Source organism: Globicephala melas, chromosome 6, assembly GCF_963455315.2.
Source record: "Globicephala melas chromosome 6, mGloMel1.2, whole genome shotgun sequence".
NCBI lineage: Eukaryota > Metazoa > Chordata > Mammalia > Artiodactyla > Delphinidae > Globicephala > Globicephala melas.
In genome coordinates this window covers 27,462,768-27,474,822 of record NC_083319.1, presented here as the reverse complement: position 1 = coordinate 27,474,822, position 12,055 = coordinate 27,462,768, and the positions used below count along the sequence as shown (strand labels likewise).

The window sequence follows — 12,055 nt, the reverse complement described above, 5'->3', positions numbered from 1 at the left end:
ATAATTAAGGTTTTTGGAAAAATTATTAATTAAAAAAATTATTTTATTTATTTATTTTTGGTTGTGTTGGGTCTTTGTTGCTGTGCCTGGGCTTTCTCTAGTTGCAGTGAGCGGGGGCTACTCTTTGCTGTGGTGCACAGGCTTCTCATTGCGGTGGCTTCTCTTGTTGCAGAGCATGGGCTCTAGGCGCACTGGCTTCAGTAGCTGTGGCACGTGGGCTCAGTAGTTGTGGCTTGCGGGCTCTAGAGCACAGGCTCAGTAGTTGTGGCACACGGGCTTAGTTGCTCTGCAGCATGTGGGATCTTCCTGGATCAGGGCTCGAACCCGTGTCCCCTGCATTGACAGGCGGATTCTTAACCACTGTGCCACCAGGGAAGCCCGAGTATTAATTTTTTAATTAATAGAAGCTAGAAAAAGGACAAAAACTACTTTTAAAAAAAGCATAAATTGGGCAATTATAAAGAAATACACTTAAAAGTAGAAGACAGTGGAATTTGTCGATAATTATCAGAACTGGTTCTTTAAAAAAAGACAAACTTCTTAAAATTTTAATCACAATAGAAGAAATAGAGAAAATATGGAAATAAAAGTATAGCTCAGGACTTCCCTGGTGGTGCAGTGGTTAAGAATCCGCCTGCCAATGCAGGGGACACGGGTTCAAGCCCTGGTCTGGGAAGATCCCACATGCCGTGGAGCAACTAAGCCCGTGCTCTACAACTACTGAGCCTGCACTCTAGATCCCGTGAGCCACAACTACTAGCCCACACGCCACAACTACTAAAGCCCGCGCTCCTAGAGCCCGTGCTCCGCAACAAGAGAAGCCATCGCAGTGAGAAGCCTGCACACCACAACGAAGAATATCCCCCGCTCGTCGGAACTAGAGAAAGCCCACGCGCAGCAACGAAGACCCAACGCAGGCAAAAAAAAAAAAAAAAAAAAAAAAGTATAGCTCAGAACAGTAATATAATAACAGATATGCAGAATATTAAGAACTTAAAAGTCAATAATATGGACATTTGGAACAGAGTAACTTAGAAATGGATGGTTTCCTGGGGAGGGGTAAATGATCAAAATTGATTCTAAGAAATAGAAAGCCTGAATGCATGATAATCAAGGAAAAAAACAGAAATGAAATTATTAAATCTCAAAAGAAAACACACCCTAGATTATAGGTAATTGTGGATAATACTTCCCCAGTTGACAAGAATTGGAAAACTTCCATATCATCTGTACTGTTCCAGAATATAGAACCTGATGAGTTTAAAGCCAATCAAAAAGTAGCATAATCTAGTTTCAACAGAGATGGATTAAAAGGAAATCTGTAGACCATTCTTAAGAATCTGAAATCTTACAAAGAAAAAGTGAGTGGAAAATGACATAAAAGAACCAAAGAGGGTTTATTCCATCCTATTCCATCCAAATAGGAAAGGATTACTTTTAGGACTTTATTGTAATAAGACATCATATCCACAGAGTCACAGTGAGATCCCTAAAAAAAGATAAAATGTTACACCCATTTACTAGACAATTTAGCATTATTAAGAGTATCTGTCTAAGCCAAAATCATCCTTGGTGTGATCAGTTGTAGTGATCAAGAGTTCCTATTAATCTCACAATACTAGTGGGAGCATATACGTTTCCCAAAATAGAGTATTTGTTGGGTTCAGTTTACCCTCACGCATGTGGAATATACCTCTAAAGCAGTGTCTGTATCAAGCCATCTTAAAAGTTCGTGGCCTTCTTCACACCTTTGCAACTGCTCGCTGGTGCCATCAGCTGTGGCTGGAGTGGCAAGGTTGCATATGTGACACACATGGTTCCAGTCAGGGTATGCTTGTGGGAGAGACCTGCTTGGGATCCCTTTCCTCAGGAGGAAAGTGAACTGCAAGGCATTCTTTGGCTTTCTTTTGCAATGTGTGCAGTTCATGGGCGTTTACTTTCTGAGCCATACAGCATCTATGATAGAAAAAACCCAGGAGCAAGAGTTTAGAAAGAGAGATGATGAAGCATGACACATTTCTCCGTGCAGGAATCCTTAAAAATAGTGGTGATAGTACTGAACTTCCTGCAGCTGTACGGGTTGAGGTTTTGAGTTATTTCTCTTGGCTATTAAAGAACACAGTGACTCAAAAGACTAGAAGTGGTGCTGGGACAACTTGATATCCAAATGCGAAATAATGAAGCTGACCCCTGTTGCACTCAATATAGGAAAATTAACTCAAAGTGTATTAATGACCGACATGTAAGAGGAACTACTATAGGATTCTTAAAGAAAACATAGGCATAAATCTTCATGATTTCAAATGTGGTAATAGTTTCTTATATATGGAAACAGAAGTACAAGCATCAAAAGAAAAAATAGTAAATCGGACTTCATCAAAATTAAAAACTTTTGTCCTTCAAAAGTTTTCAAAGAACACCATCAATAAAATGAAAAGATAATCCACAGAGTCAAAGAAAATATTTGCAAATCATATATTTTATAAAGGATTTATATCTAAAGTATTTAAAGAATTCTTACAATTCAATAATAAAAAGACAACATAATCAACAATGGACAAAGGAGCTGAATAGGTATTTCTCCAAACAGTATATACCAGTGGCCAATAAGCACAGGAAAAGATGCTCAACATCATTAGTTGATTAAAGAAAATGCAAATCAAAATCACAATGCGACACCACTTTATACCCACTAGGATGGCTATAATTAAAAAAACAGATAATAACAAGTGTTGGCAGGGATGTAAAGAAATTAGAACACTCATATACTGCTAGTAGGAACATAAAATGGTGCAGTTGCCTTGGAAAACAGCCTGTCAATTCCTCAAAATTTAAACATAGATTTATCATGTGACCCAGCAATTCTGCCAAAAACAGAAAAAAAACCCCAAACTTGTACATGACTGTTCATAGCAGCGTTATTCATAATAGCCAAAAGGTGAAACAATCCAAATGTCCATTATTGGGTCATGAAAAGTATTGAATGAAATGAATCTCAAAAATATGCTATATGAAAGAAGCCAGGCACAAATGCCACATATTTTATGATTCCATTTATATAAAATATCCAAATAGGCAAATCCGTAGAGACAGAAAGTGTATTATTAGTTGCCTGTACTAGTGGCTGGTGGGGGATGAGGCGCTTAGGGATTCCTAAGGGGTGTGGTGCTTCTTTTTGGGTTGATGAAATAGTCTAAAATTGATTGTGATAATGGCTGCACATCTCTGTACATATACTAAAAACCATTGAGTTGTGCACTTTAATTGGTGAATTACATGGTAGGTGAATTATATCTCAATGAAGTTGTTATAAAGGTTAGAATATTGCAGACATTAGGATCGTACATAGTCTGAATCTCCTCAGTATATCCTCCATGTCTTCTTATGTTTAAAAAAAGTTTATTTTTCTACTTTCCTCTTCCACTTCGGCAATCTGAGTTTCTGCAGTATCTATTTGCTTCCATTACAGCTTTCATTCCACAGTTTTGTTTTTATCTCTATCCAGTCTTTCTTGGTGTCAAATTATTACTTCTTCATGACTCTTCGCTTTAATTTCATAGATGCAATACATTCTTGAATCTTGCTGAGAGTATGACATAAATGCTTAAAAATTTCTCCTGCTACTTGGAGTAAATCTCTTTCATAAAAGGATTTTTTAAAAAAAGATGTTTTCTTCCTCTGACCTTCAGTATTATTTATGTCATAGATGTGATTTTACTGTTTCCACGTGGAGCATCCCGTTTCCAAAACTCAGCGCTGCCTGTCCTTCCACAATTAACACTAATTAGCTGTTCGCTAAATGTTGTACATCCCCTGGGGTAATGCCAGTCTTAGTGGTCTTTGCTGGGGTCAGTCTACGGATTGCTAATGGAGTGTTAACTAAAGTTTGTTGCCATTTTCATGGAAATTTGGGAGTGGGGATATCAAATATCTGCTGTAAGATATCAAATATCTGCTATATTAGCCAGTTCCCTTTCTGGTCAAATTTATCTGCTAAAAAGTTTGATATTGAGTTACCTCTACATAATTTAGAGAGATTGAGAGTCATGGATGTATTGGTAGGAATTCAAATAATTGGAAGAGCATTTGGAAAACTTCAACGTTGAGAGAAGAATGCCTTATCTTGTGATAGTAATTGCGGGAAGAAGCAATAAGAAGACTTTTGTCAGAAATAGGGCTAGATAGACCAAATCTAAAATTTGATTACTAGCATACTCAAAATGCATTCCAGATGGATTCAAGAGTTTTAAGACTGTATAGTAAGAAAACAGACTAAAGTAAAATACAGTTGTTATCAATTTTTTCCCTGCAGCAGAATACCTTTCCAAGCATTGAGGTCACAGAAAAATAATCATAAAAGAGTTTCAAGTTTGGGTCCACAAAATGAAAACTTCTGTCCATCAACAAAAATAACCAAAATTTAAAAGGCAAACATACTTTGAATGTATTTGTGTTGATAATGACAAAGTCATGATTGTAGCATTTCGTATTTGCATGGAACCTTTGGAATCACTTTGGTCACCTTCCTCCCTAGGCGCAGTGTGGGATGGTAGATCCATTCGGACTTGTGGCTAACTTGCTACGGGAAGGCCATCAGGTAAGTGTACTGGTTACGAGCATGGCCTTTGGAGTCTCTAGGCCTGAGTGTGATTTTTCAGCTTGACTACCTACTAGCTGTGTTACCTTGGGGAACTCGTTTCCCTCTGAGCCCCAGTCTCTTCATCTGTAACATGGAGTAGAATGATCATCTCTACCTCACAAGGTCGTAGTGAGAATGAGATGAGATAAAGGATTTAAAATACCTGACAATGCCTAGCACATAGAAAGGGCTCAATAAATAGTACTGTTTTATTTATTGTCACTGACATGCTCTTATCATTACCATCACCCCCATCCTCATCAATCTTCTTTGTCATCATCATGACCTGTGTTTGAATCCGCAGTCAGCTTTTCTGAGGGTCAGAAGCTTAGGTGGATGAGACGAAATGAGGTCAGATTGGGCAGAACATCACATGTCCCTGCTGCTGTCCTGCCCTGGTTCCTCTCTTCCCTCTGCTGGTTTCCTGCTTGGGATTACTTCCCCTAACTCAGACGCTCCATCCCCTGGCCAGTCCTGATGTGTCAGGGCCCTGTGTGACATTGGGAACGTTATGACACTTTTCTTTCTTCCAGTGTCCTCACTTGGAAGTTGGGAATAACAATTTTACATTCCAGTTGTAGTGAGGATTTTAAAAAGTGCATGATTACAAAATTTAGCATAGTAGCAGATGTATTGTAGGTCCTCCAAAACTCTTAATTAATTTTGAGAGAGTGATTGCTCAATGCCACATATCTTATTGGACCAAGGAATGCCCTTGGGCACCACATCTAACGGTTGTTAGATTTATGGCCTAGTCTCATGTTAAATACGGAAAGACAGGCTGTTGCTTGGATGTGCTATGCTTGACCCAGTTCTCTCTGAGCTCCATATTCATCCACTTCTGAAATTTCTACAGTGGCTTTTCCTCACTCAGTAGTAATAGCCTTTTGGCTTTCTGTGATAGCTTACTTTTCCTTTTTCCTTTTCAAATTACTTATGACCACTTGTTTTTTTATACATAATTTAAAGAACCGAAGCTAACACCCCTCCCCCATGTAACAGTTGGCAAAGACACTAAAAATATGCCAAACCTTAATTTTATGTGCGTACTTTTTTTACCCCCTAAGAAATAATAAAAAAAAAATTATACTTGCAAAACATGTAGTGTGGGTCTTGAATCAAGTAATCAAGTTACTCCTGCCAGATGCCTCTGACAGCACCCAAGGAGGTCTAGATTTCTGGGAATTACATTCCCCGTGTGTACCCGTCCACATGTCTGTACTTTTTGAGTGTGTAAGGTGTAGGCTGGATGCAGCCCCCATCCACCAGGACACAATTCCTGGTGTTAAAAGGCAATACTAAGGACATTTTGGGGGGGTTTCAAACAGCATATTTTTGTCTCAACAGTCTGATGCTGAAGCAGACCTCCTCTGGAAAAGCAAGTCTGTTTCTTGTGCAATTTATCCCCAGCCCCCTCCCACCCTAGCCATATGCTTTTTCTATCTAACTCCCATCTCTCGGATGCCATAAGGTTTGGCAGAATCTTGGCATGGAGCTCAGAGATCTGAAATTATGTTGGGTGTGATGTCTGACCATCCTCTCCCTGTCTGTCCAGCTTTACTCTCCGTGGTAATATGGACATGCATGGTGATATGGGTTTTGATGTGTCCCTCCGGCAGTTGGAACCAATTGCATCTCATTGATATTGATATGCTAACTCTGATTTAAATACTGCCTTTTAATTTCAAGAATTTTATTGGGAAGGTGTTCTTAGCATATGTTCCCAAATGACATTATTCTTCTGTAGCTGTAATTCAGTGGGAACTACATTCAGTAGGAGCTGGATCATTGCCCCTTGGATGTGGTTCCTCTACCTACAAGATGTAGTGCCACCGTGCAGGGCATCAGTGACGAATGGTGGTCCTTGTGTTATTTAATACAGAAGGTATACTCACGTTGTTATGGGCCCTATGCTGTAAACACTTAAGGGTCAGTTGTGAAGCAGTCTAGAAAGACCGCGATATTAGGTGTCATCTTGCTTCCCTGACCTCTGCCTTCCTCAACAATTTCCCACGGGGTTCCCTGACATCTTCCACCTACAGGATTCCCCTTCCTCAAGTCCTGAGCTCACCATGCTTGAGAAAGCCCCTGTACTCCTTTCCCTTAACACCATGGTCCTTAAAAGGAATTCAGCCTCTACCCCAGATCCAGGCTCCAGCAGCTATCCACCACTCTCAGGTTCTTCTTTGACCCACCCCCTGCCCCACCTACTAAAGTCTCTCTGGTAACCAAATTTCAGACCTATGCACCACCAGGAGCTAGTTCAAGGTACCTATGAAGGTAGCTCTTTATTCATTCATTCATTCATTCATTCACTCATTCACTTATGAAACATTTGCTGGATTCCTGCCCTAGATAGACTGTCTCCCAGGCCCTGTGAAGGAGACAGAAAGGTTATGGGACATTTACACAACAGTATGATAAAGGCTAAATTAGAGGGAAGCACAGAATGCCATGAAGCAAAGAAGAGATTTTTAACCGAGTCAGGGGCTGAGCAGAGAGCAGAGAGGGCGCTGTACAGAGACATTTCCCTGGAAGCAAATTCAGGGAACCATCTGCATGATGGAGCCCTTCTGCCACCATCCATGGGACTCTTTTCTGCCTCAGTTCTCTCTCTGTCTTGTACTTTACTGGTTGCCCTTTCTAGTTCTCCAGTCCCACCTCTGGCTGGAAGGCCCTCCCTGAACCTCAGTGAATTTGGTTAGAGCCCAGGTACCATGCTTAGTTTCCACTGGCACTCCTCGCCCCTCCAGGTGATGGAACATGCCTGCCCCACCCATTGCCTGGGACCTTCCAGAGCCAGGTTCGCTACCTCCTGCGTGTTTGACCTCTGAGCCTTGGGCTCCCATTGCTGCCTCATCTTCCCGAGCAGTCAGACTACCCAACACAGTTATGTGAAGAACCAGACTTTGGGAGCTGGGCTGGGGCCCACCTACCAGTCCACACCAGCCTGGTCCTGAGCCAGGTTAGCTTCCCCAGACCCCTTCTCTTTGGCCCCATCTTCTGAATTCTCCTCCCCGCTCATAGTCTGTACTTAACCCCCATCTCTTGCAGGGTTCTAGCGTGCCTTACATCTGAGCACAACCGAACTGCAAGCATAACTTGCCTATATGTTGAATGGGCTGGATGTGGTAGAGTGAAATCCCCACATCATTTTTTCCCAGCCAGTACTCTTTAAACCAGCTCTATTAGGAACCCCTTTCCTATCTGTGGATAATATGTCAAAAAGAGGTATTAGCTTTTCTGGCAATTTCAGGTATCAGAACAGACTCATTTTTAGAGTATTAAAAAGTTCACTTTGATTTAAATTAAAATTTCACTCTCTTACCCAGTTCTCTCTGTCCTCCAGTCCCCAGCTCAGGACAGACTCAGGCCCAGCCTCCTGCCTTGGAGAAGAGAGGGGAGGTCTGTTCTCTCACCCTGACTCCCAGCTCCTGCTCTCTCCTCTCCATTCACCTACTGCTGCTGGGGAGGAGTAAGTAGAGGGAAATATCATTTCTTGTTTGACAGCTGCTGGCCCAATTGGGTCTTGATGTTCTCAGTGTGGCAGATGCCCAAATGCTCAAGGAGAGATTCTGTGAGTCCCTGAAGCCCCAGCCCTGACCCCCCCAACCCCCAGGGGTTTCTGGCATGGAGGATGTAGTCTCTGGCTCAGAGGGAACACCTCCAGACTCTTCCTGCGGGCGTCTCTTCAGCCTACAGGCAGTCCTGCGGAGGTCCTTCCAAGATGGCCCCTGCTTACGTACTCTTGGTGGAGTCCACATAACCCACGGGAAACCTACACTCACCCGTGCCTCACCTTCCGAGGAGCGGGCTCTCCCTCTACTCTGCAGCCACAGGCAGCTCCCTGGGGGTTGAGGTGGGGTGAGCACACCCCCCGCTTCTTCCTTCACGCAGAGGGGATGGGCAACTTCCTGCCAGATGGGCAACTCTCATCCAAAAAACCCTTTTACTCTGACTCTCCTAAGCTCATCTAGGCTGAAGGTGCGTGATGAACAAAGGGACCCAGCACCCATTTGTGGCCACCTGTGAGCTTCGGGCTTCAAAGAAAATTCTGAGACACTAGCAAAATTCCCGTTTAACAGAGGCACGCTGTGGACTGTTTCATTTGAGAAAACGTACCAGACAGGAATAGGCCCATCTGTGTGAACTTGAACTGTTTGGATTCATGAACCGAGGCTCCCTCACTCCTCGGGGAAGCTCCTGTCGCTGCAGCTGGCATGTCCTGGGCTGCTTCCTGCAGCTGCGATGAGTCTCTATCCGCACATTTTGAGCCATGGGATCTAGAGGGAAACCAGTGGAGAGCAGGGACCGAATGGAAAGGTTGTGAGGTGGATTAAAGTGATGCCCGCTGTCCACCGTGGTCCATAAACCCACGATAAAGAGGAAACCGGCTCCTGACGAAAGCTGGTCGTGGTGACTGGCAACGCGTGTGCCACCTGGAGACGGGACAGTGGTGGGATTGGCCTCACCTCCGGCCGGAACCTCAGCCTGTGATGGCCGTGAGCCTGTGGAGGGGAGGGATGGAGAGAGAGAGTGCGTGCTGAGACCTAGAGTGCTTCAGAGAAACCCCACTGGAAGAGATTTGAGTCAGGAGGGGAGGGGAGAGGGGAGGGAGAGAGGAGGAGGTGGGAGGAAGAGAAAGCACGTGAGAGTGGGGGAGAGAAAGAGAATGCAAACCAGAGCAAGCAATCCAGAAAGTAGGTAAAGACCACCTGCGCTCCGGCCGCCTCGCGGGGCTGAGTGGGCCTCACCCCGGGTGTCAAGAGAGCACGCTGCCACTCCACTGACTGCTCGGTCCTGAGCTGCAGGGCTGCATCTGGCCTCCCGCCCACCCTCGTGGGACTCGTAGTCTAAGTGGCAGAGAACATTAATATGAGGGGTTCAATGCCAACGACTCCAAGGGAAGTGCAGACAGGGGCTTCCTGGAGGGGCAGGCATTCGGCCTGGGGTATGAAGAAAAACGGGGAAAGGTGGTGACTGGGGAAGGAGGCTTTCAGGAGGAGGGGGCAGCAGCTGTGGTGGGGGGCAGGTGGTGGGAAACAGACACCCTCACACCCCGCAGGAGCGTAGACCGGACAGAAGCCAAGTGTTTGGTCGAGGGGTCGGGGGTCACCAATACTCTGGCTGACCTCTGTGAACTTTGCTTGCCTTCCTCGACCTTTAATAATTTCTAAGCCACCCTGTGTGGTTGGAGTCCAGGCCCCAGCCCCTCCCGATCAGCGGCCGGTGTCACAGTCTCCGGTAGCTTCTGCCCAGCCTCCTGGCCACCACCCCAGCTGCATCTTTGTCCTCCCCTCTCCTACCCCCGCCCCGTCCCCGCCCCAGGAGGATGGGAAGTCGGCGAGGAACCTTCACTGCTGCTTTAGACAGCGTGGCCTGCCTTCCCATCCTTTCCGTAGTCTCTACCCAGCGCACCACTGGGAGACAGAAGGCCTTTGATGAAGATTCACTGAATGAAGAAATGCAGGAGAACGAGGGGGCAAGAGCACGGCTGACTCTGGAGTCCAAAAGCCTGGCTTTGTCATCAACTTCACCATTTTCTCCTGGACAAGTTTAAGTAAGTCACTTACCTTCTTTGCTCCCAATGTCCAGTTAACCCCCCTGGTGATGAAAGGAGTCAAATGAAATCACTGCTAAGTAATGCCCAAGTATCAGCTGTTTAACAAAACTCTAAGGCAATGGCGTTAAACGCTACATAGAATTGTGTTTTCCAGCTGAGGAACTTTCAGCAATTATTTATCATGGCCTTATGTGTTCTATCGGAGCTTTTCAACGTTTCCCGAAGGTAAGAATTACCTGGAACTCTGCTTAGAAATACAGATTGCTGGGCCTCTTCCCAGAACTAGCATTTCCAGGGGAGAGGCCTGGTAATCGCGTATTTAGCAAGCATTCCAGATGATTCAGGTCGGCAGTCAGGTTTGGGAAGTTGGGCTCTGTGGTGTTATATAACCCTCAGGTGCTGGGAATCCACAGAGGAGATAAGCGTGAGCAATGGAAGCTGGGCGTGGGAAAAGAGAGGCAGTCAGTAATTTATTAGAGGTGAGTACCGAAGCCTTATTTTGTAAGTGTTGGGCATTATAGTTATTGCTATTAGTCCTGGCTGTGAATCAGAGTCAGGAACCTTTGTACCAAGGCGGCCCTTCTGCCTGTTACTCCCATCCTGAAGATTAACAGCCCTGTTCTGTAGCAGCTACCACTGTGGAAGGAAGGCCAGGGCACTGAAAGCATGAGGACGAGGAGGGACACAGAACCTTCCACTTCAGTAGTTGCTTGGCTCCTGCCTGCGGGAGAGCAGTCTGATGATGGGCAGAAGAAGCCTTTGGGCAAAGGCGAGCTTCTGCTTGAAGCTGAGCTTGTCCAGCCTTCCCTCTCCCTTGTGGGTAGAGAACTGCACTGCTTGGAAATGCAGGACTGACCACTGAAGAGAGAAATGCCACCCCTGCTTCTCCCAGACAGCTGGGCTGGAGGGAACTGCCCTCCTCTTAACTCTTTTAATCACACCCTACTCACCTCTTAGGAAGCAACACCTTCTACTTTTCCAGTTACTTCTCTAGCAGGGCCTGGCTGCATGGTTACCATTGCATGTGCTCTTCCTAGGAACTCTATGGTTGGAAATGACATTGCCACATCCAGGCCTGGCTATGACAATTTCTCTGTAATGTTCTTGGCTCTCTTTCTCCTGTGGAGACAAGGAACCCTTTACACTGTTGATGGAAGTGTAAATTGGTACAGCCATTATGGAAAACAGTATGGAGATTCCTCAAAAGATTAAAAATAAAACTACATCATCCAGCAGTGCATTTCAGGATCCAGCAATGCATATGTCCAAAGGAAATAAAATCAGAATCTTGAAGAGATATCCACAATCCCATGTTCTTTGCAGCGTTACTCACAACAGCCAAGATATGATAACAACCTAATTGTCTGTTGATAGACGAATGGATAAAGAAATTGTGACACATACACACATACACACAACACACACAATGGAATACTATTTACCCTTAAACAAGGAGGAATCTTGCCATTTGCAACAACATGGATGAACCTAGAAGACGTTACGCTAAAGGAACTACGCAGTGAAGGAAAAATACCACATGATCTCACTTATATGTGGAATCCAAAAAAGTCAAATTCACAGAAGCAGAGAGTAGAATGGCGGTTACCAGAGTGGGGAAGGGTGGAGAAAAAGAGGAGATGGCGGTCAAAGGGCACGCGAAATTTCAGTTTTGCGGGATGAGTAAGTTATAGAGATCTAAGGTACAGCACGGTAACTATGGTTAAGATACTGGATTATGTACTTGAGATTTAACAGAGTAGATCTTAACTGTTCTCACTACAAAAAAAGGGTAACTGTGAGGTGAAATGTCAATTAGCTTGACTGTAGTAATCATTTTACAATGTGTGTGTATA

The 12,055-nt window shown here is 44.4% G+C and overlaps 1 protein-coding gene across 1 annotated transcript in view; it reads left to right on the top strand.

Annotated features, from left to right (window-relative positions):
• Positions 1-8,114, top strand: part of TMEM38B (transmembrane protein 38B) — a 116,834-nt gene extending 108,720 nt beyond the window's left edge. Inside the window, exons 6-7 of the mRNA XM_030859118.2 lie at positions 4,535-4,597; positions 7,989-8,114. Of these exons, the coding sequence (XP_030714978.2) occupies positions 4,535-4,597; positions 7,989-8,063 (138 nt within the window). The 3' untranslated portion in view covers positions 8,064-8,114. The remainder of the gene's footprint in view (positions 1-4,534; positions 4,598-7,988) is intronic.
• The last annotated feature ends 3,941 nt before the right edge of the window (positions 8,115-12,055 follow it).